Source organism: Lycium ferocissimum, chromosome 11 (assembly GCF_029784015.1).
Source record: "Lycium ferocissimum isolate CSIRO_LF1 chromosome 11, AGI_CSIRO_Lferr_CH_V1, whole genome shotgun sequence".
NCBI lineage: Eukaryota > Viridiplantae > Streptophyta > Magnoliopsida > Solanales > Solanaceae > Lycium > Lycium ferocissimum.
Window position 1 is genome coordinate 34,296,406 of NC_081352.1, and position 25,457 is coordinate 34,321,862.

Below are 25,457 nucleotides of genomic sequence, written 5' to 3' on the forward strand. Positions count from 1 at the left end.
TATATTTTACTTTATAATTTTTTTATAAAAAATGGTTTCTTACCCCGCACCCCACCCCCTCCACGGACCCCCCACCCCCGGGCAAATTTCAATTTCATATATTTTATTTTTATAAATTTTTAATGAAAAAAAAAATTCTTATCCCACCCCATGACCCCTCCCCCGAAATTTCTATTTGATAATATCAATTATGAATATATGAAAAAATTAATTTAACTTGACAAAAGAAAAAACAATTATAAACATTACACTTGAAATAATATTACACTTGTATAATATGGGTTAACCCATAACCAACCCATATTTAACCACATGAAATATGGGCGGTTTGAAACCCAATCTGTTTTTGTTCAAACCATTTTCAACCAAATCAAATCCAACCAAACCCACCCATTTGCCACCTCTAGCTATAACATACGCTACTTTCAGAAGTTGAAGAAAATAGTTTCTTCCCATAAGTACTTTTTGAAAGTTTTGCCAAGCACAAATAGCTACACTTCTGATAATTTTACAAAACAAACAAATTTCGGAAGCTTAGTCAAACAGACTATTTGTTGAGATGATAGAACACACTGATATCAAGTATACAGTCCCATGAAAACAAATTCTTATTTATGTTATTAAAATATTTTTTTGGATAGGCTACACTAGGAAAGTACCATGTGCTGTAGATAATTGACTGATTCTACAAAGCAAGTAGCTTGGTTAAATTCATCGAGGTTACATATTGTTTTGTATCATTGAAAAGAGTATTAACAAGAATTTTGGATGCTGCTTCCGTAGGATGAACTTTATCCCAGAAAAGGTGATCACTCCTGTTGGGACAATATTTTGAAATAGGAATGCAAGGAACGTCTGCATATAATCTCCCCATCCCACAACAAGCAGCTTTAACCTCACGAAAACCTGAAAATAAAACAATTTTTATAATTGTAAGAGAGAGAGATCAAAGTTTTGAATGGGTATTTATAGAAATTAGAAACATAGAAGAAAAAAAAAACATTGTGTAGGAAGGTGATATAGGTGGCAAAGGGTTGAATTAAACGGAACAAGTCAAAATATGTCAAATTAATAAACATGTCATAACTCAATTCATCCAAAGTTTGTTGGCGAATCAAAATAGATTAGGTCAAGATGAGTCAAGAAACATATCATAATTCAGCACGCAAGATGTGAGCTAACATGCCCTTCTTTTTCATTTTGCTTTTTGGAAAAAAAAACAATATGGAAGCTAATGTATTTTTCTTAAATTATTAAATCAGATTTTTTAAATTAATATTATACTCGGTTTCCAAATATGATTTTATATAATTAAATTTGTATTGCATTTTGACCTGTTGAGTTACTATTTGATCCGTTTCGACCCAATTATTTTGAATTCAATTAATTGGTTTTAAGTCAACAAAGGGGTCATATTGCGATCCATTTAGATTTGGATTTATTAAAAATGGACTAAGATTCAGAAAAAGAGTCAATAGGTCTTGTGAGAATTAAATACGAATGCATAACAACAAATGTATACTGCTCCTATCTTGAGAAGACAGAGAGATAATTTCAGATACACCCTCAACTCGCGAACGATAAAAAGAGACAGTAGCAATAAACAAAACAAACAACAAGATAATGAGATAACTGAGGCTAAAGAAACAAGTCGTAATGCAGATCTACAAAAATCATAATAAACACTGCTAAATAAAAAATGAAATTGTAAATTATACCGTATTTTGTTGGATTTTGGATGAGATCACCCAAGAAACTGTAGACGTCAAAGTAGGAGTAGTTGAAATCTTCCTTTAGCTGTGACTTCAATTTTTGCAACATTGATTGTAAGCCTTTATTATAAATCCTCGCCCAATAGTTTGCCTTATCGTTACAATTATCAGTTGGGTTCAAAATTCTTTGCTCCGGAATGCACCCAATTGGTCCTATCCCAACAATCACAAATTTATGTGCACCTAGACCTTGTAATTTCTGTAATCAAAACCAAAATAATTTCAATAGGCTAGCATTATTTCCCTACAATTAATGTGAATTTTGCATAGGATCAGTAAATTGTACTAACACTAATAATAAAGTCACATGCGTAATTATTTTTTGTTACATTAAAATAATTAAACTTTATTCATTATAATAGTAAAGCATCAATTTACTTCTGTCACACTAGAAAAATGAACTGTGCCCATTATCACATTAAATAACAAAACTTTAACTACAATTACAGTAAAGTCACCTTGATGGATATGTTTTATCGTTACTATGAGAGTGAACACAATTCAGTAATTTTACTGTTATATCGAGTAAAATTTAGCTATTACCTTAATATGACAAATAATAGCTATGTGACTTTACTGTTATAATGGTCAATTCACTACTAGAAACACAACGATCCATTGGAAATCCGTCAGAAATTGTTTATTTCGTCAGGATATTTTCGTCAGGATTCCTATGGAAACGTCCGCCAAAAAATATATGTTTCTAGTTGTTTTAAAGTTTAGGGAATCTAACTGTTATATTGAGCAAAATTCAGTTATTTTAATGTGACAGAAAATAGTTTGATGAGTTTATTGTTATAATAATAAAGTCCAGTAAAAAAGAAGAACAAATTAAGGGATTATGTTACACCATTTTTTTTCCTTGTTGTTTAATTAATTTTATTATTGTCGAGGCTAGAAGAACATACCTTTAGCTGGTCCGCAAAGGTGGATAGCATTAAATCGATGTACTCTTGTGGTGATTTGGTGATAGGTATTTTGAAAAGGTCATTGCTTCCAATAACAATAGCAAATAGAGAACTTGACATGTGCCTTTTTGCTGCACTTTCTCCTATCTTTTTAATCAACCTTTGTTGCACTTCGGTGAAGTACTCAACTTGTTTTGAGAGGTATATTGTGCCATTCTGTCACAGAGAAAAAAATAAAACAAGAATTAAGAAACTCATTAGAAAAAGGCAAACACGATTCTTAAAATACTTGTCATTTAAGAAGGAAACAAGAAAGAATTAATGATTTCTCTCTAATTATAATCTTAGCATTAGTGGAACGAGTTTTATTAAAGAAAGATTGATTTGATTGAAAGATCAAAGAATAAAAAAGAGTAAATAAGTCATTTGACTCTTTATTAATGTTTTCTCGGAAGATATGTAAAAGACTAATATGACAGGTATATTGGAAAAAGGGAGTATAATAAAAAGAGAAGCACCAACCTCCGTTTAATGAATGGGTTGGTTTTACAAAGACGGTAAGATTTCAAAATATTAGTACTACCTCTTTTTTTTTTTATCTCGACAAAATGTCTAAATTAGAAATACGAGAGTCAAGCATACCAAATTTTCAGTGTGTGATCAGAGATAAATTTTCTTTTTAAGATAAATTTCATGTACTTGGGAACTACAAAATAATTAGGGGTACCAATCTAAGAAGAACTTTGAAAAATTCATAATCAAACAGAGAAAATTGAACTTTTTCAATAATAATATAAAATAAGATAGAATAAATATGCTCTTACAAGAGGATGGTCATTGGTGCTACTTAAAATTCCAGCTCCTCCCGAGGCAAAGCTTACACCTTTCAGAAAGAGGTCATTCTTGTTGGAAAGATACGGCAGAGGTGTTGGTAAACCAACATTTTCAGCTGTTACATAAAAGCCATTAATTTTCCAAAATTAAGTATCATTTATTTTTTCTTTACCACAAAGGTAAGGGTAAGATTTGCGTACATCCTACCCTCTCTAGACTCCACTTGTGGATTACACTTGGTGGTGTTGTTGTAGTACTATCATTTCTTGTAAATGTTTCGCCTAATTAACACTCCGTTAATTAGAGATGTAAGAGTAAATTTGATGAAAAGTGATAAATACTTCTTATTTTATAAAGCGCTAAGTAGGTGTTTGTCCATACAATATGAAATCACGATTTCATATATTAATTTCAAATCAGCGTTTGTTTATGAAATTTGCACAAAAATTCAGCTTCAACTTTATATCATGATTGTAAATCCCAAATTCTCCAACAAGGCATGATTTGGGATTACAAAGCATGATTTCAAAAATTTTAAATGTCAAACTTACATATATATATATATATATGTGTAAGGCATGATTTGGGATTACAAAGCATGATTTCAAATTTTTTAAATGTCAAACTTGCCATAAGTTTATATATATATAAATATATATATTTTTTTTTTTTGAAAAAAACAAAGATACATAAGTTGGTAGATATATTTAACAGCCATGTTTACCAACCATTTTTATCAAGTATAAAAAAAAGATCTGCAAGTTGGTAGTATATTTATAACAAATTTACTCTTACCAGCAACTCATTTAAAGAGTAGTTATACTACAACTCATGTTCAATTTTTCTTTTTATCGAACTAAAGTTTGATCTATAGATGTTATATTTTTATAAAGGTCTTCTAGTAGTGTATTAACTTTGTTATGAACTATGATTTGCTTATTTGGTAAGATTGTATAAGAATTGAGAAAGTTTTGATAGTTTTCACACCTTGTTTGGTTTTTATGTTTATGACAAAATACAACTTAAGAAATCCAAATTGCATGTCCAAACAAAACTTCAACTTCAAATCATTCAGATTCCAAATCACTGATCTCATATCATGATTTCAAATCATATTCAAACAGGGCCTAAATATTTTGGAACAAATTTAATACATTAATGATCTTGGGCCTAACTCAAACTCAAAAAAGATAGCTCATGAGGTTAGGATTTTTCAAAACCGTATAAAGAGACTTATTTAAAATTCTCAACAATGTAGGACTCACATATGGAGCGTGGACACTATAATATTGGGCCCAACATCGGGCAAACACCAAATTGGGATGAACATGGCCTATGATACCATGACAACAAAAAAAAATCTTGGTAACTCAAACAAAAAATTAGCTCATGAAGTGAGGATTGCTCAAGATCATATAAATTTACCTAATTTTATATTTCCAACTGATGTGAGACTCAACAACTAAAACAACAAATACTTGAGACAAAAAGTACTCCCTCTATCCCAATTTTTGTGAAGGTGGTTGATTAGGCACAAAGTTTAAAAAGTAAAAGATTGTGTTTTAAAAAAAAATGTGGTCTAAAACAAGTCATACATATTTGTGTAATTATAGAAAGACGTCATTCTTTTTTGGGTTGAAAAAAAAAAGTATTGCATAAATTGAGATAATGAAAGTAGTATTTAGTATTTACCAAAAAAATCAGCAGCATTTTTCCCATTGCTGAATCTTCCTGTTGGTTTGCCACCAGCAAAATCAATTCCATTGAAAGGAAAATTTGCCCTGAATATAGTCTCAAAGTAATTGTTGTTCCCCACATCTACTAGAGAGTCACCAAACACATACATGGCTGTCACCTTTTGTGCTCTTAACATATTCAATTGCAAAAGTAAGAGAATTGCAATTAAACAACATGAATGTAGCAATTTAGTTTTGACAGAAGAGAAGGCTGCCATTCTTGCTCAGCTCCAATATGATGTGGACAATAAAACTATTTTTGTGCGTTTATTTAAGGAGCTAGAAGGGTAGAAGAAATCTAAAAGGTGTTTAATTAATTTAATGTCATAATCAGAAAGGGTAAATAGTTATAAATAAGTTCTTAGAAAGAGCCGAAATAATTAAATTAACTATTAAAGGCAATGCAATCTTGTGTGTCAAAACGTGGAAAAAAAGATTAAAATGAAATCATGATAATCTCACAACAGCAATTTTTTCTGGAAAACCAAAGGCGCAGAGTAAATATGCTTTCTTAAGATCGTAGCTAAAATATACACCTTCCGTCCCAAAAGAAGTATTACCGTAACTAAAACCACGTCCATTAAGAAATTAATATAGACAATGTGAAGTTTACTAAACTATCCCTATTTATTAAATATTTTTTGAGAATTAAGCAATATTAAAGAGGACTATTTCTTTAATGCTAAGGGCGTAGTTGGAAACATGTGTCAATTTTTGTCTTGAATTTCTAAAGTGACACTTATTTTGGACAACTTTTTTTTGCTAAGGTGACACTTATTTTGAGATGGAGCGAGTATTATCATAAAGTCACTTAAGTTTGTATCAATAAAGTCACTTAACTTTTGAATTTTCTTTTAAAAAGTCATTCAACTTAATTTTGTAACAATAAAGTCACTCAACTTTTTTTTTTTCTTTATAAACTCACTCTAGCTAGATTTGTCACTTCCAGTTATTGAAAATTTCTGACTTAGCAAAATAAGCTGATTTGTTATGTCATATAAACCTGGATCCCACACTAAATAATACAGTATCAAAAGACCCATATTGAAAGCGAGTCTGATTGCTTAAGACGGACGTACCCAAAAACAAAAACAAAAAAAGGAAATTAAGAACTAAAATTGTTAGTATATTAGTGTACTGAGGGTATTCAGTAACGTGACTTTTCAATTTTTACAGATTTTTATCTTAATTGAATTTGATCGAATATAACTTCTTAATGTAGGTAACTTATTATTCAATAGCTTAGGAACAAGAAAATAACGAGTCATTTTCTTCGGTATGGATGTTTGTCATATTTAACTGACTATTTCGGTGTATTCTAAGTTGTCGCATGTCGTGTAATCTTATTTTGTTGCGTCTAAGACAGAAAGTATTTATTTGCTATATTTTGACAAAAGGTCAAACAAGAGAAAACAATTAAACAAAGATAAGACTTGTTATGGGTTATGCAAAAGAACAATAACTGAATAAAGTTGTTGGATGTCTCTGGGGTTAGAGCTATTCCTTACCTGTAATATATAACATTTGACAAGACGCAGACATCTAGCGGGGATAGCTCAGTTGGGAGAGCGTCAGACTGAAGATCTGAAGGTCACGTGTTCGATCCACGTTCACCGCATTTTTATGTTTTCTTTTCTTTCATTCAGTTTAGTTTTTCAAAAGCAAGATCTAATGCGCAGTTTTCTGATTAATTCATTCTCTGAAGCTTCATATTTTGTTCAAGGCCGCTTGCTACATCAAGAGCCAAGCTTTATCTTCATCAATATGATTTAGTTATGGTCTTTTTATCCTTATATTTTACTTGCCGTGCATATCATTGAGTCAATTCAACCTATATTGTTTCATCACTACGTGTCTGAGCCAGACATAACGGGCTAACCGCTAATGTATTATTGTATAATGTGCTCGATCTGTGCTCACTACATAAATTTTATTAGACGGGAAAGCGTTTCATATCTAGATTTCTAAAGCTCGAACTCGATACCTTTGATTAAGGACGAACATATTCAATCTTGCTACATGCCATGGTGCTCCTAATTATTTTTTGGAAAATTCAAATGCGCATTATTCATCTTCAAAATACCATTACCATTGGTACTCCTAATTACAATCGTCATTCGCCTGAGTAGAGCCAACTAATCATTACTAGTGCCCCTAATTAAATTTTATCCAACTCCATAATCCGATGCCGAAATTGATAGAAGCAGCAAATAAAATAACGAGACCATCTCTCAAAAACAAAATACGCAAAGCTTTTACCTTAGATATTTGCAAGAAATTACAAACAAAAGTGTAATTCAATGATAGTACATATATATATAGACAAAAACCTGTCTACAAAATTAACTTGATTTTCTTTTCCTGTGCTCAGTATGCAAAACTACAAGGCAATCAGTTGCTTCACATTCAGTGGAAAAACATATTGGTTGGTTCCATCAAAAGCTGTATTAATAATAATACGATTAGCAGCTTCTGTAGGATGATATCTATCCCAAAAAACATGGCTACTTCTGTTGGAGCAGAATACGGCAACTGGGGTGCATGGAAGTTTAGCTCTTAGTCTTCCAAATCCACAACATGCACCTTTCGCTTCACTAAAACCTGAAAAAAACATTTCATCTCAGCCAAATTAAATACTGAATAATTTAGGAAGTCGAAAAAATGGTACAAAATAACGGCCAATGTCAATTTGAATAGAAGAAAATAAAGATATCTAGGAGAAGTTTGTGATTTTAGTCTGTGAACTTTTGAAAAATTGTTGTGTTTGGTTCTTGTAATATTTTATTTACACATTAACCTCCAGTTAATTGAAATGTTCACGTTTGATCCTTCTGCTTGTGATTTTTTACAAACTTAGCAGATTATTAACTGTTAAACCATTTAATTATCCATGTGTTATATTTAAATTTATAATGTTACTCCATATCCTATGGTAATATATATAGTTGTAAAAATGTAAGTAAATCACAAATTTCTATGTAAAAAGAGCCAAAAAAAAAATGCAAATTTTAATTTATTCAAGGTTTAATATGCTAAATAAATATTCAAAAGGGACAAAATCAAAATTCATTAATAACTAAAGGATCAAAAGTGCAAATATCGCTTATACTAAAATTGTCCATGTGATAGTATTCTATGCTCAATAGCTTAAGTTCTAGATCCACCTCTTTTATAAGAGCATAACCCAAGTCAAATGTATTTAAAATATATGTGTTTATGCTAAGAATAGTGGATGCATGCAGTAGTATTTCAAAAACACACCAACTTAAAATTCTAGATCCGTCTCTATGACAGACAAGAAATTAAAACGAGTAATTGCAATTAGTTATTGAAATCGGAACTTACCGTAAGTAGATGGATTCTGGATGACATTGAGCAACAAATTGTATGTGTCCAAGAATGTGTAATTGATATCCTTGAGCTCAGCCTTCAATCCTTGTAGCATAGACTGAACTTGTTGGTTATATTTGTTTGCCCAGAAATTAGCTTGTTCGGAGCAGTCACCAGAATTATTTGCACTTTGGTATCTTAGCAATGGAATGCATCCAACTGATCCTACTGCTGTAATCACAAATTTACGTGCACCTAGACCATGCAGTTTCTGAAATAAAACAAAAAGGGAAAATTTCAGAGACCTCCTCTCACGTTTTGCTTCGTTTCACTGATCTCCCCTCACTTTTGGAATATTACGACTAACTCCCTTATTTTAAAATTTTATGTAACAACTCTTTTATTCTATTTATTATTAATGAAAAAGTAACATATGTGGACTGATTTGTCCTCCCTAAGATCACGTTTTTTGATTAATTATTATTTTATCAATTCTCGTTTAAAAAGTTACTTCCTAGGAATTGTTATCATGGGCTGTTCACCCGTACGTTCCCAACATTTGAGCTTTTTGTTTCTTCATGTTTTAACTTTTTAGAGAAAGTATCTTGCTAACTACTCTGTGATTGATTAAAAAATATAGAAAGTGAATTTTATATATTTAAAATATAAATATCTTATTGCAAGCAAAATCCAACAACACGTGCTAGATAAATTTTTGATACAAGATGTCTTTAATAGATGAGGCAGTATAGAGACCTTTATCTCTTAAACCCAATTCGTCAAATCCAGTCCATTAGAATACTACTTAATTCCTAGCAGCAAAAACACGAGGAGCACTTGACATATTTACTTACCAAAAATATTACAAGTAAATAACCTTTATTTGTTGAAGACACACTTAGTAAAAAATAATTATTTTTATGCAGAAAATATAATGAGAACACTAGGGAGGGTTGAAGAGGAATAGGAAAAGAGAACCCTTCTTTTGAGAAGACTGAAGAACACTTTGGCATATTCTGTTTTCAGTTTATTCGGAAATGAGATATTAATAAGATACTAATTCATCCAAAGAGCATGATCTTAGGGAGGCAAATCAGTCCATGAATGTTATTTTTTTAATTAGTAAGAAATAGAATAAAAGAGTTGTTACAAAAAGTTAAAATAAGGGAAGTAACTGTAATATTGCAAACGTGAGGGGAAGCTAGTGAAACGAGGGAAAACGTGAGGGGAGGTCTCTAAAATTTTCCCAAACAAAAAAGTACAAATAAGATTTCCAATATTATAATGTACTGAAGCTACTGGGTTCGAGCGGTGGAAGCAGCTACTAATACTATTTCATTAGGGTAGGTTGTCTACATCACACCCAATAAGGTGCGACCCTTCTCTGGAACCTGCTAGCACGGGATGCCTTGTGCACCGTGCTGCTCTTTCTTGTAGTTAGTGTTGTCGGGGAAAATTCAATTTTTGTTAAATTTGAATTTCGTTTTGGCTTTGAAAATTCTGAAGGAATTCTGCTACATACTCAATCCAAAAAGCGGGAATTTAAATTCGTTAAGGACAAAAATTACTCCCTCAAAGCCATCAATTTTCTATTTCGGGCAACTTCACGGAAATCTGTCCGTTGATTTTGCATTACAATAAGGGAGAGGTAAAAAAGTAGCGGCCCGCAGGTGTTTACACCATGTTAATGGATGCATGACATGTGTTTGTATATAGATTTTAACACTTAACCATGATTAATTAACTTGCATTTTCACCTCATTAAATTATTGCACTATAGGATATCTAAATATTGGTGTAAACACCAGGGGCGAGTAAATATTTACTGGGAAAAGCTTAATTAATGTAACTTTGGCTATTAGGTGGTAGAAAATGAATGTACCTTGAGCTCGCCTTGTAGAATAGAGACCATTTGATCAACGTATTGCTGGGGTGCTGTTGCCTTTGGGAGTTTTGAATCGGATTTAAAATAATTAATTATATCATTACTTCCAATGACAACACCAAGTATGGACTTTGATAGTTGCTTCATTGCACCATCAGCTCCTAGCTGCTTCACCAATCTTTGTTGCACGTATGAGAAAAACTGCACTTGTTGAGAAAAATGAAGTGCTTTACTCTGCAAATAAAGAAAATACTTGTTGTTACATGAATGTTATCATCTAACCATAGCATTGTAGGCGGAGCTAGCATTGAAAGTACGAATAACAACAACAATAACAATATACCCAATGCCATACCATTTTTGGGGAGGAATCCGCAGACCTTACCCCTACCTTGGGAAGGCAGAGGGTTGTTTCCGAAAGACCCTCGACTCAAGTGCAGCAAAGCATTGAGAGTACAAGTTTGGTAGAATTCGGCTATTTAAATCCAAATATTATATTATTTGTTGATAAATTCACTTAATATGCATATATAATAACCTTCAGAACCGATAAGAATTCAAAAATTTGAAGTCTCTTCCGAGTATTCTAGTGATTTCATGCATTAATTCCTTCATCCTATGAAAAATAAAATTCATATATTCCGATTCAAGCCAAGAGGGCTTTTTTATTACTAAGCAGGTAAATAAATTAATAGAAGAGGATAAGCATAAAGCTGGGATAGTTCAGTTGGGAGAGCGTCAGACTGAAGATCTGAAGGTCACGTGTTCGATCCACGTTCACCGCATTTTTATGTTTCTTTTCATTAGTTTTTGTTGGACGTAATGGGCTAATGCCTTTGCGGCCCATGAAACTTTTTGTTTTCATTTATTTGATCCAATGTGTCACCTAATTTTTAACTGAGGTTTAAGACATAGATTTGGTTGAAACTTGAAAAAAGAAATTGTGAAGTTGTGTTGAAATTTTTTTTTGTAAGTTAAAATTGCTTTTGACATAAATTTTACTTGAAAAAAGTAGAATTTTTGTGAGTGGAAGAGAAAATTTCACCCAAAAATTGGCCCAAATTAGTTTTTGAAACTAGATTTTTTTCTTCAAAAATTGATCAAATTCCTTGAACAAACAACGTTTTCAAATTTTTTGAAACAAATACCCAAAATTTATGTCCAAACGGGAGATTAGTTTCATGTACCTTATCTATAATGTAAAATCAAAAAATGTCCAATTGAAAAATAACGGCGAGAGGCATTCAGGAAATCATCGGCGATTGTGGTTGAGATGAATAGGATACCTCGACTCTTAATCAGAAATCACAGTCTCGAACCCCGTGAATAGATAAAGATCATGATAAAGAGCATTTTATCCTTTAATGAATCTTACGCAACACGGATCCAATTAGATCGAAGGCCCAAAACAAATACCCAAAGCCGGAGAAAATCAAAAAGAGGTACTCAAGGGATATCTAAATTGCATTTCAGAAAGAAAAAAAATTATAAAAAAAGAAAAGGTGAATTATGTAAGATGAATTTATGTCTTACAATTAGGTCACCATTGGTGGTGTTGAAGACTCCAGCTCCACCAGAAGCAAAACTTACACCTTTGGGGAACTGATTATTCTTGTCGGCCAAGTATGGGGGAGGTGTTGGTATTCCTAATTTCTCAGCTGCCAAACAATAAAAATGCAAAAATTAATTAGTTACGTTATATAAATATAATGAATAAATAAAAAATTACGTGATGCTCCCATGTTTGCATCCATAATTCCACGTGCATAAAACAATACAAAATGGATGTCACCCGATAAAAAGGATAAAAGAAGAGATATTACTATAGCAAAAAAAAAAAAAAAGGCTAGAGTTTGCTCCATCACTCAACATAGAATCAATCCTCCACCGTCAACTTTATAGTGGCATCAGTTGTGCTTGTATACAAAGAGCAATTGACACCCCATTTTAATAAAGAAATAAAATATATATTTGTCTCGAATTATTTTATATTCCTGCCTTTTTATTTTATGTGATAGTATTGGACTGAACAGAAGTTAAGAAAAAACTAAATAGATTATTTTAAAGTACTCTTAACACTTGTGTCATCTAAATCGTGCCATAACATTACTAGTTATGATTATTACAAAAATATATCATCAAAGATAAAATTATGAAATTTAAAAAGCATTATTATGATATGAAACATATGGAATATATAACTTAACGTATATGCATGAATGGGCCCTAAATATGTTCTCATCGCTCATTTTCGATAAGCATCTTTATTTTTTCTTCTTCTTCTTTGCTTTTTTTTTTTTTTTACCCAACAAAACTATGTCTTCATGTTAATTTAAAAAAAAAAAAAAAAAAAAAAAAAAAAACTGCAACCTACCGATTACAAGAATTGCGTTTAATACAGTTTGGTGGGGGTGGGGGGGCTGGGGGGGGGGTGTGCGCATGCATCCAAGATTTTGGTTTTCATGCACAATTTACATTACGTACCCCACTAGTAGTGATAGTCCCATTTTACAGTAAGTATGATTTCGACATTACAGTCGAATACGTGTGGTACCACAAAAATGTATGTTTGTATATAAATTGCTACTATCATGTAAAATCAATACTAAGGGTAACGTTGGGTACAAAGGAAAATATTTTCAGGTTTGTATACAGTAGCAAATCTAGGATTTTTCACACAGGAGGTTCGGAAAAACAATAAAAGCTAAATACAAAAAATAATGTTGTTCCTGGGCATCAAACTTAGAACGCTAGACAATTTTTAACACTCTGGAAAATTTTTTTCGTTTTGTTTAGGGTATCCAAAAGTATATAGTATATATATTTACGTCAACACCGAAAATCTACCCTATATATACATTGTAATTTTTCTTGAGGGTATTCAGGTGAACACCATCACCACCCTCTAAATCCGCCCTTGTTTGTATATATGTTTTCTTGTGTTTGGTAAGTAAATAGCAAATATTATCTCCAAAAACATTATAAATAATTTAGGCCAACACTATGAGGGTGGAGGTGATGAGAGTGGTGGGTTGGGTGGGGGAAAGACAATCAACATGGAATGCCACTTTGAAATTTGTTTTCTTTGGTTTTACCATGGAAAAAAATATTTTCAGAACATTAACCAGCCAAACATAAAAAAAAAATGAAATTAAAACATTTTTCAGAAAACATTTTCCTTCGTTCCAAACACATCCTAAGTGCACGCATTTTTTGATTTTCCTTGTACCAAATATTCATGGAGATGGAAAATAGACTAAATACTGGCAAAATAAAGGTTCAGTTACTTTACTATAACAAAATCATTTTATGTATTTTATTGTTGTAGCTCATGAGTAGAATTCACTGATCATAAGTGAAATTAAGACGAGAGCTTACCTAGAAAATCGGCAGTGTTTTTGCCATTGCAAAATCTTCCAGTAGGTTTTGCACCAGGATAATCAATACCATTATAAGGAAAATTAGCTTTAATAATGGAAACAAAATGGTTGTTATTGCCAACATCAATTAGAGAATCTCCAAACATGTAAGCTGCTGGCACTGACTGCGCTTGAGATAGTTTAAAACATATGAGCAAGAAGAAGAAACTCAAAAAAGAAGAAATAGCCATTGATGATAAATTTGCAAAAAAAAAGAAAAAAAGATTTATGGCTATTTCTTCCACACTGAAAAAATTGTATGAGAAAGGGCGCTATTTATAAACATGAATTGGTGTTGTGGTGGTTATTATTGCAAGGAGAAGAAGACACAGAACCCGACAAGTTATTGTGTGAACAAGTTGAATTTTTTTGAGTGACAAGGAATTAGTATATGCTATTTGATGGCCACATCTTAAATATTGGCCTTCTAAAACGGAGCTGCTTTTTTGTGTCTGTATCTAATATGTTTGAGGACTCTTTTTTAAACTTAGTCGAATAATTATTAATAGTCGTAATCCATATGTCTAGCTGGAGTTCGAGCTCCGAAGCGAGTACTATAATTAAGGGGAAAGAACGTCGCTGCCCTTGAAAATGAAATAACTATCCGTTCATACATCTCTTACTTTCATGCCCCAAAAACTATTTACCCGAAATGCCCTCAAAATTATGATATCGATACGGTATATAAAAATACTAAGATGGTATCATGTGCATTTATTCAAAAGATAAACTTTTCTTAAAAAGCACCCATGACATCGTCATCTTATATACATATCTATGATGGTATCGTGGAAACTTCTTCAAATCCTTGATAGAGGAATCGCTCAATTCTCGTGGATACTATCGTGGTACATAAATATATTGACACGATATCATGGAGGACAATCCTCTTGGTCCTTCATGGTACCATCATGACATATAAAAATAATGCGATGGTATCATGGAGGAAGGATTTTGGGCAAGGGAATACTCGGGTAAATATTTTCGGTTGGTTGGGTAAGAAGCGAAATTAGTTTAGTAAGGACATGAACGGATAAATATTTTACATTTAGAGATATTTTATGTTGTTTACCTTATAATTAATGGTAATATTTTTGTATATATTTTTTTTAAATTAGAAATTCGAGTTTCAGCTCCGAAAATGAAAAATCTTTTACTAATAGGGAGTGCTTCATTTCCTTAGAGGTCATTTGACGCAAAACAGGGTTATCCCACGATTATAATCTCACCTCTTGTATCAGTCAGCTTACCAAAATTTTGATATAAAATCTATAACGGTACTAGGTAATACCAACAACCGAACAATAGATAAATGTAAGTTCAAATCCTAATCCTGATAATCAAACAACCACTTAGTGAATCGACACGGAATAAATCCAAAGTAATCGGAATAGTGATTTTTGAATGATGGAATCTAAAGAAAATCGTAAATCGTTCAGTTTAAAATTTATTATAACTAAAAATATGTTTATGTAATCAATGAAATGTATTTGAGTCTCTGTATAACATTAGTGTCATATAAAATGAAATATGCAAATATAAATAATAATTAAATATCATTAGACATCTATGTTGTCCAAGTTCTGTCAAGGCCATAACTTGTTGTACAAAAATATTTATTATGAAAGAAATTATAAAAATGCAACAAAACGGATTCGAGAAGACTCCAATATCATTGCTTAGTAGTGGAGCCAAGTGTGACTACTGTTTTGGTTGCTCAGAAGATATTCTTTTTTTTTTTTAACTCAAAAAATATTCTAAATTTTAGAAAAACTGACAGACTGGTAAAGCACTTCTTGTAAATTGAAAAAAATGAACCTAATTTTAATCGAAAGTAATAAAAAGAAATATATTTTTTTCTTAAAGAGAAGCCAAAAAAGGGTAATTGTCCAATGAAACTTGAAGTGATGTGTTCATAGCTTTTAGATAGTATTATTTATTAACATCAATAAATAGCTTTCTCAAATGATGCACTGAATTTTGTAAAGCTGGTGATTCTAGAATCAGATTCACACGTTTTTTGGATCAATTGAAAGCTCCTTTTGGAAGATAAAATACTCCACCGTCCATTTTTTTCGGGAATTTTACACTGTATGCCAATTATGGCAAAATATTTACCCGTTTTAGCTCATCCTTTTAACATTACCCGCCATAGCCATTTTTTTCCTCTTCAGTTTTTTACTAGTCTTATACATTATTATACACTTTTATCTGAGTTTATACATTGTCTACATTAGATGTATAAAGTTATATATTGTTGTATAAAGGTTAATATTGAATTGTCATGAAATGTTGGTACGTAGGTTTGTAATTTAAAATATGGGCTATGAATATGTAATTTTGACCCATAAATTGTTTATAACTGAAATTTTCCCCTTTTTTCCAATATAATAAAAATAAGTGTTCATTTTTACTTTTTCAATTTAAAAAACAAGAGATACACCATTTATGCCTATTTTACCCTTATTATTAATAACTCGACTTTCTCAATTCATCTGCAGCACTTCGGAATTATAGTTGGGAGCATGTATGTTTAGTTGATTTATGTCTAAGTAATTATTAGGGATAATATAAAACTGTTATTTATTTATTGCTCATTAAGAGGTATGTCAAGTCAATATTGGACAAGTATAAATAAATGAAGGGATCGAAGTAAAGTAAATAGATAAACTTAGCTCCTATCCCTATCAAAAATTCAAGAGTTGGGGACCAAAGTTGTCGTAAATTGTAAACATCTTTTAAGTGCATCACAAAGATAAATCTTTAAATTTAAGGGCATAATTGGAAACACTTGTCAATTTTCGTCTTGAATTTCTAAGTTAACACCTATTTTGGAACATAATTTTTTTCGCTAAACTGGCACTTATTCTGGAACGGAGGGAGTAATTAAAATTTATATTTAAAAAAATTAGGACTATTGTTAGGTGACTCATCTTGTGCATGTCAATTCCAAGTTTTCACTTCGAATAATTGAATGAACGGCTCAATGTCATATTAATTACTAGAAATAAAAACACCGACACGTTCCTCAACAGTCAAAGTGGAATTTATTTCACCTTTTTGGCCCAAAGAGTGAATCTATCACATACAGCCCATTAGTTAATTGTAAGATCCCAAAGCTACCTTCCCACGCGCACCCCACTTCGTCATTGACTTTTAATCCAAAATATATTGCTTTTGGTAGCCTTCCATACTCCATAGTCTTGCCTTTTCCTGGAAATCCATATTCCATGACTCCAACAGCAATAACACACCCAATGTATTTTCACAAGTGGAGTCTGAGGAAGATAGGATGTATCCAAACTTTATCACTACCTTTATGGGGTAGGAAGGCTTTTTTCAATAGACCCTCGGAAAAAAAAAAACAGGCTTCGAAGCATGATATTCGAAAAAGCAAAAAAGAAGAAGAAGAAAGAAAGGCAACAAAGGAGTAAGATAAAAGCAAAGATAGGGATAAGGTCTGCATATTCCATGACTCCGTTTTCTAATATTGTTTACTCAAAACATCATAATCTCTTTTTTTGTTATCTCTAAGCACACTTCTAAGAGAATAGTAGAAACTACTTACTAGAGAAAACTTTAGTGAAGTTTGAATTATATTAGTTTTGATTTAATAAAAAAATTGGAAATTTTTTGAAAAATAATTTTGGGAAAAAGTTGTGTGCTTAAAATAAATTTGGTGTTATAAATATTATTTATTATTATGGATGTCTATCTCTAGGAAAAATATTAGGGTTAGTGACTTTGGGATCAAGTCACTTTTTCCCTATAAATATAGAGGTTCTTCTCCATTGTAAATGAATCGTAAAGAGAAATAAAGAATTCCTCTCTTCTCTCTTTCTCTACAATTATTCTTGTTCTTTGCTTTATTATTTTATAACACGTTATCAGCACGAGTCTCTAATCTTTTATTGGAGTTTGGTCGATAATAATACTACGTATTTGAGAGCTTGATGTTACTGAAAATCAAGTGAGAAAGAAAGAAAAATCCTTTTGTAGAGGTGAATGGTCCAATGCACGAATAAGGTACGATTACAATCTTTTATGAGATTTGTGGCTTTATTAAGTTATATTACTATGTGGCAAACGGTTGAGGTGGCCAACGCAGGTTAGGTACTATGAGCCTTATGATTGTTCTTGGTTTAATAAATTTATCATTACTTGCTAGTAACGTATTTAATTTTGTACATTGGATTTGAGGAACCTAATAGGTTCATTCGTCCCTGAAGAACAATACTGTGAAAAGAAATATATGATGGATCAGCACAAGTGACGATAAATTCTAAGTCTCATTAGACTAAATTTATTTATGCCCAAAATCACCAGAAGTGACAATAATTTTATTGTGATTGCAATTAAATATGTATTTAAAAAAAAAAAATTATATGCACGCCTCGATTTGCTCCTGAAGTAGCAACATCATAAGAAGAAGTTGTAAGTTACTGTAATTTTGATATGGTTGAGGCAAGTCCATGTGATGGTTCCACTCCCTGAAGTGAGTGAAACAACTTACAAATACAGATTCATTCTCTGAAGTGAATGTGACAATATTGTAAAGCCTATAAATACGAACATGTACTTGGTTGTGAAGATATCACGACTCACCTCCAGAAGAGGTAGAATAATCGAGAAGAAATATTCTGAATTTCCTTACTTGTAATAAATCTGAAGTTTACTCCCGAAGTAGTAAGACTCTAAAATTTACACTTGGAGTAGTAAATCTGAAATTTACTCCCGAAGTAGTAAGACTTTGAAATTTGCTCTGAAAAGTAAAACTCTTAAATTTACCCCCGAAGTTGGTAGAACTTCTAACTTTACTCTCGAGTGGTTAAACTTTGCATTACTCCTTAAGAAGTAAAACTTTGAAATTTTCTCCCGAAGCAGAAAGAAGTTGTAAGATATATGAGAAATAATTTGAAGGAATATCTTCTTGTGGTTGGGAAAAAAAAAAACTATTAAAAATTCTGTATAAAGCGCAACTAAGTGACCAGATCATTCCCCGAAGTGAATGAAGAAATACCACAATACCTCCTGAAGAGATAAAATAATAAAGAATATAAATGTTATTTTGTGGTATAAAGTAATTGTTGCACGTATTTGTCGTACGTAGAAACATCTTGGTCAATTTTATTTTAAGGTAAAAGATGGCAGATCTTGTTGAATGTTTTCTCTTTTGTATGTTTTTAATTTTCCTGAAGGAAATAACAATTTATATATTTTTCCCTTGAGGAAGTACACCAATATGTCATGTAGTGCATATTCTTAATAATATGTCAAAACCAAGTGCACAACTATTATTTGTTTGTCGAATATTAAGGCACGTGTAAACCACGAGTAGTACGTTGTTATATATTTGGATTGAGCCTAAACCACATAGGCACTAGATACATTAATAAGAACCATAATAATTTCTGTGTTTTCATCCTTTGTTCTGGTATAAGGAGATATGGGTCACTACCCAATTTCATTAACTTAATATTATTAAATTAAGTCTTCGATACATCATAAAAGGATTCTCTTTAAAAAGTACTATATGTATGCAAATCTTTTAAAGTTAGAAAAGTGAATTATTGTATCCTAGTAGGATTTATTAATTAGTCATTATTTTTCATATTGATGAAAATTTATCAAGATGGATGTAATTCTATTTGATGAAAACAAGGACCTGAAACTTTAAGTATATGGCGTGGAAGTGTCCATCACTTTGTTAATTAGACCATTACGAAATCATGGGAGGAAAGGTGTGAAATATATATTAAACCATTTCTTTATAAGTTTTATAGTCTTTGTGCATTTTTATTTTATGGCTATCACTATGTGTTTATGGTGTATATCCTTTGACGATAAAAGAATGTTTTGCATGTGTGCGTGTAAACTGTACCATATTCATTAGTCCATTTGATATCACATGTCTGTATTGGTTCTCTCAGCAGAATATAACCATTGGTTTGTTATATCACTTGTACTTTCTAACGGTACTAATATTTAATGTGTATTTATTTTACTTTATGTATGTTATTCCATTTGAAGATATGGATAATTCTCCAAGAAAGTTTGGATTAAAATCCTATTATGAATTTATTATTTTTAAAATGTCCATTCGTTTACTGTTTTCTTTCATGACACCAGCAGTGTCTAACAAAATCAATTAAGGGCTCCAGAAGAGCTAACCATTTATATAAAAGATCACATCACTAGTAGTGTCCAAACAATTTGTGATTATGGAGAATAAATTAAAGGCTCCTGAAGAGCTTATATAGTATTATGTCATTCATTCTAGAGTGTAATATACGAAGGTGTTATGATCGAAACACAAGTTATAGTAAACCCGAAGTTTACTAAAAGTAAATGGCTCTCATATTGAAGGAGGATTAAATATTTTCAAAATCATAGTGGGCATGAAATATCTATGTGAAAGGTTACATGCCTTATTCTCCAAAGTGTACTATAATATAAGCATGATGAAATCACATGTCACGGTAACCAGAAGTTTATCGATGCGAAAAAGTATTCATGTCATGGTAAATCAGAAGTTTACTAAAACAAATAGCACATGGCATGGTAAACCTGAAGTTTACTAGTATAGATAATTTTATTAGTTGGCATGAGCAATTTGGCCGGCCCGATTCAAATATGATGTGCGAGATTGAATATTCGACATATATTGAAGAACTTGAAGATTCTTTAAGAATTTATCTTTGTTGCTTGTTCTCATGATAAGTGGATTATCTTGGCTAATGTTGGGATTGAATTTCCCAAATTCTAAAAAATATAGAAAAGGTGAATATGGGCCCGTTCACATTGTTATGTGATGTCTTAAATAGATGCATCGATAATGGTCACATTTGCATTTATTGTCAACCTGCAGTTTGACATATGCAAAGTTACTTGCTCAAAAATGATTGAGTTGAGAGCGCAATTTTCAGATTATGTAATCAAGATAATTCATCTTGTGAATGCTAGTTTATATCCAAGTTGGTTTGGCATTGAATGCCTCCGATAAAAAGCTAAATCATTGCTTATGAGAACAATGCTTCATGTCTTTGAATTATGATAAATTCTCACCTCATAATTGGTTCAGGGTTAGGAACCATATATTTTCATCTAATAGTTTTTATGTGTGGTATATGATTAATTAAACTACCATGATGCACAAAGATGAATTTCCCCTAAGAAGATGGAATATATGTTAGTTTTTCTAACATAAGGGGGAGAGAATAAGAAGCTGAGGAATATGTTATAAATTATCATTAGTATGATCCTCATTTAAAGGATAATTCAACTCAAATGCTAGAAGCATTTGCTGACCCAAAATTAATTTCTAACTTCAGCTGCAAAATGCTCCTATTAAATTCATGTCCACTGAAGGACGAGTCTATAGCATGCATGAAGCGTGGTAGACTAATCGGTTCCAAATGCAATAATCATTGAAAAGAAAGAGGAGCAAATGATCAATGATCATTATAAGGAGGCAATGTGCTCTTGAAGAGCCTACGACATAACACTTCATGAAACCTTATGAGAGGTTAGGTACCTAAAAAATAATGGAAGTGATGAGATCTCAATAAGTTATGTCCTATTGCAAACCGATACAAGATAATATATCGTCGACGATATCTTTGGTACAATATAGCGCAATATTGTAAAATATTATGAGGATCTAAATTCTACGTCTATTAAAGCATGCTAACGTAGAAATTATTATCAAGTGAAATGACGCATCTTGGTAAGTGTAAAGCTTATTGGACATGTTGTCCAGACACCAGAAGATGTCACATATTTAAATAGAAATAGATGTTGTCACAGCCTATATGAATTATTTGACAAAATTATATGAAAATTCCTGAAGAATTTTAAATGCTGAAGCATATGCAAGTTGTAGAAATTTGTTCATAATTCTTATATGAATTAAGTTAAGCAAGGTGAACGCGACTTTATCACCTTAATGAATGTTTAATGATTAAGGGCACAAATGACTTTATTTATCCTTACATCTTTGTGGAAATCAAAATCTGTCATATTGTTAGTGCAAGTTGATGAGTTGAGAATTATTGAAACTCTTGAAGAGTTTTTAAAAGAAATAGATTATCTGTTGAAAGAAGTTGAAATGAGAAACTTGCAAGATTTTTGGTCTGAAGTGCTATATCTTTATGCAATTGATTCATTTATATATTTTGCTATGACTTGGAGGATTATAGTCATACGATGTTGTTCTACATGACGGTTAAATCATATAAAGATAACATTTATTTATAAAGCAAGTCGGGAATACACACTTGAGTGATTTCAACAATATCATATACCAATGCAACTCTATCCAAAGGCGAAGATGTAGCGACATACATAGCCCAACTAAAGAGAGGATTCATAAAAGCACAAGTCATGCTTCACAAAAGTTGTTCTTCACACACGAGCTCTAGAAGAATGGTGATATCAACGTGCAAGAGATTTGTTCGAGCGTTAATATGACCGATTTATTCACCAAGTCTCTACAAACTACAACTTTCATAGAAGATAACACAAGATTGAAGAATGAAGATTCAAGTTTTGGAGTGATGTACCCATCGGGGGGAGTTAATACGCGTTGTACTCTTTTTCCCTTTCAAGGTTTTTTGTCCCAATTGGGTTTTCCTGGTAAGGTTTTTAATGAGGCAACCAAATAGCGTATTATTAGAAATGTGTACTCTTTTTCCTTCACTAGATTTTTTTCCCATTGGGTTTTTTCTAGTAAGGTTTTAACGAGGCACATTATCTATCAAATAGACATCCAAGGGGGAGTGTTATAAATATTATTTATTATTATGGATGTCTATCTCTAGGAGAAATATTAGGGTTAGTGACTTTGGGATCAAGTCACTTTTTCCCTATAAATATAGAGGTTCTTCTCCATTGTAAATGAATCCCTCATAAGAGAAATAAAGAATTCCTCTCTTCTCTCTTTCTCTACAATTATTCTTGTTCTTTGCTTTATTATTTTATAACATTTGGGTTATTTTTTATTTCCTTAAAAAATATAGGTGAATGAAAGCTAAAATCCATTTAGGAAAAAAAGGGGCTTTAGTTCTTATGTTTTGCGAGAGTATCTTCTTGTGCGAGACGTTGAGTCTTCGGACCTTTCTTTAAGTTATAATAATTTAATCAAAACAAGGATTGTTAGAGTGATAAACACTCATTCATTTTTAATTAGAGGTTTTGAGTTCGGGTTCTGGATGTAGAGTCACATTTGTTAAGACAAGTTTACCTCCAATATGGAATTTTTCGGGCACTGATCCAGACATAGTTGAGTCCCAATACTGATACTAGACATCAGGTGAGAAAAAAAAAATGTAAGTTACTGCTGTATAAGTTTGTGATTTGACCATATCCACTAATTGTTAGTCTTCTATGGAAATTTAACTCAATACTTGCAAAATGTCAGAATGCCAGAATACATTTAGGGCCTGTTTGGAAAGCCACCCAGGTAATTGGGTGTAATTGCACAGTTTGGTCTGTTTGTTATTACACATTTAGGTGGGAATTGGGTGTAATTGAGAGGGTGTAATTACACTCTCCAATTCTCAAGGGTCGAGAATTGGGTGTAATTACACCCTATAATTACAGAGTTACTTTTTAATTTATTTCTTTTTAATTTGTTTTCTTTTTTAATTTATTTTTTATTTCTATTATTTAATTTATTTTTAAATTTATTTTAATTTGTTTTCTTTTCTAATTTATTTTTTATTTCTATTATTTGATTTCTTTTTTATTTTTAATTTTTAATACTATATTTTTTGTTTTATAGAATTTATATTCCATTTCCTTTCTTCTCATTCCAACCTTTACTTCTTGTGGTTCCATGTAATTGTTCGTATTTTTTTTTAATCTTTAATTTTATTCATTTAGCATAACCGTGTTAATATTTTAATTTTTGAAACTACATCTCTTAATATTACAAAGAATGAGTCATTAGCAAACTTGGTATATAAAAAGTAACATTATTAAAGTAAAACTTCGTTGTGAATGAGGTTATTGACTTATATTTTCCCTTTCCTTTGAATTATAGGAGTATTTATTTACGTTACGTTAAAACTTACTTATGTAATGTTAGAATTTGACATAAGAGTAGTATGTTAAAAATATTCTTTCGAATTTTGAATTTAAGTTATATTTTCAATTTTAAAAATATTTGCTTTAATACTATTGACTTGTTATTTCGCATTGCGTGTTATTTATTTTTCACTTATAGTTGATAGAATTATTGTCAAACATTTGAATAGTGTTAGGGCATTATATTTATAAATATTCTTTTTTTGTCAAACATCCAATCCCATGATATTTTCACAAAAAAGGTATGCTTTTAATTTGAAATTATATATCAATTATTTTTTACAATATTAGTTACAAATATATGATTATTAATTAACATATTTTCAAGAAACAATGTATTATTAAATAACTAATTTAATATCATTTATAAAGGCACATATTTTTAAATATTAATTTTAAATTTTTTATAATTAAATTTTAATTTAAATTAAACTAACTTTGTAATTACATCAGGTAACCAAACAACACAAATAGAATTATATTGAATTACATTACACAAACAAATAGGTCGTTGAATTATAATGTGTAATTCTTAGTTCGTGTAATTCTTAGGATAGTAATTACACCAATTCCAATTACCAGGTGGCTTTCCAAACGGGCTCTTAATTCTTTTTTCCCCTGAAAAAAGGAAAAGAAAAAAGGGGGACCATTAATTGGAACAATGGAATGTAAGTTGGGGTCCATCGTATAGCTGTATTACGTACTATCCTCCTAGTTGACGTTGAATTTTGTGTCGTATTTTCTACTGTATGTCGGGTCAATGACTCAATGTAACTGTAGATATGGTGCTCCACTGCCCCTTTTATATTTGTTGTTTCACATTTCAGTTTCACCAAAATGCGGTATTCCCACTACAATTTTTCGGATCTCAATGCAAAATGGAAAATGTCAATTTGGGAAATATGGAGCCTTCCAATTGTAGTAATCCAAAACTATCAATTTCTAGGTAAACTTGTTGAAATTCATGCAATTTCTAGATGGATCTTCTACTCTGACTAAGTTGATACCCCACCGTCGCACTATAATCCAAAGTATCTCGTGCCGATGCCGAGAAATTTGAAGAAATTGCACGGTTTGTCCTTTAAATGGAGTGGTCTTTAATTTTTACCCTTTAAAATCAAACTTATGATGCGTGGACATAATTTGTGGGATATTATGATGCGAAAATATAAACTTATGTCCCGTAAAAAAAGTTGTTTGTCACAAGAAATACAATTTAAAGACCAGCACACAATAGGGAGAAAAGTGCAAATGACCCGAGAAATATTTATTCAGTTTCACAAAGCCCATACATGAATGTGAGCCTAATCTTTAAGTCGACAAGATAAGCTCAATCGAAGTGCACAAGTAGCAACTTTAAGGATCCCTATTTATGACATAGCCAAAGTTTATAAATTATTATAAGCCTAATCGCTTCAAAATCTACTTCCAGCATACAGTCCAAAGCCAAAACTTCAAAGATGAATGTTTGAAGTTTCACTTAAATG

At 31.4% G+C, this 25,457-nt stretch overlaps 2 protein-coding genes and 2 non-coding genes across 4 annotated transcripts; 2 read left to right on the forward strand and 2 right to left on the reverse strand.

The window, feature by feature from the left end:
* Window positions 1-513: 513 nt before the first annotated feature.
* Window positions 514-6,149, reverse strand: LOC132036565 (GDSL esterase/lipase At5g55050). Its single transcript, XM_059426921.1, has 5 exons — window positions 5,207-6,149; window positions 3,505-3,629; window positions 2,681-2,896; window positions 1,719-1,971; window positions 514-906 (listed from the first exon to the last, which is right to left on the reverse strand). Exons 1-5 carry the CDS (start codon window positions 5,466-5,468, stop codon window positions 686-688), a joined length of 1,077 nt encoding a protein of 358 aa, XP_059282904.1. The 5' UTR covers window positions 5,469-6,149; the 3' UTR covers window positions 514-685.
* A 646-nt stretch (window positions 6,150-6,795) lies between these two features.
* TRNAF-GAA (transfer RNA phenylalanine (anticodon GAA)) lies at window positions 6,796-6,868 on the forward strand. Its single transcript has one exon. It is a non-coding gene; the product is annotated as a tRNA-Phe (tRNA).
* A 613-nt stretch (window positions 6,869-7,481) lies between these two features.
* On the reverse strand, window positions 7,482-14,273 carry LOC132036709 (GDSL esterase/lipase At5g55050-like). The gene is made up of 5 exons (XM_059427089.1): window positions 13,844-14,273; window positions 11,999-12,123; window positions 10,463-10,699; window positions 8,596-8,851; window positions 7,482-7,851 (listed from the first exon to the last, which is right to left on the reverse strand). The coding sequence occupies exons 1-5, from the start codon at window positions 14,073-14,075 to the stop codon at window positions 7,631-7,633; spliced, it is 1,071 nt and encodes a 356-aa protein (XP_059283072.1). The 5' UTR covers window positions 14,076-14,273; the 3' UTR covers window positions 7,482-7,630.
* On the forward strand, window positions 11,178-11,250 carry TRNAF-GAA (transfer RNA phenylalanine (anticodon GAA)). The gene has a single exon. It is a non-coding gene; the product is annotated as a tRNA-Phe (tRNA).
* Window positions 14,274-25,457: the final 11,184 nt, after the last annotated feature.

Bases quoted from the DNA above. Each gene is read 5' to 3' on its own strand.
- LOC132036709 (XM_059427089.1), bottom strand. From the start codon at position 14,075: ATGGCTATTTCTTCTTTTTTGAGTTTCTTCTTCTTGCTCATATGTTTT. The intron at 10,700-11,998 runs GTAAGACATAAA...CTTTATTTGCAG, and splicing joins CCACCAATGGTGACCTAATT to AGTAAAGCACTTCATTTTTC. The intron at 7,852-8,595 runs GTAAGTTCCGAT...TGTTTTTTTCAG, and splicing joins CCAGAATCCATCTACTTACG to GTTTTAGTGAAGCGAAAGGT.
- LOC132036565 (XM_059426921.1), bottom strand. From the start codon at position 5,468: ATGGCAGCCTTCTCTTCTGTCAAAACTAAATTGCTACATTCATGTTGT. The intron at 3,630-5,206 runs GTAAATACTAAA...TTTATGTAACAG, and splicing joins AAATGCTGCTGATTTTTTTG to CTGAAAATGTTGGTTTACCA. The intron at 2,897-3,504 runs GTAAGAGCATAT...TCTCTGTGACAG, and splicing joins GCACCAATGACCATCCTCTT to AATGGCACAATATACCTCTC.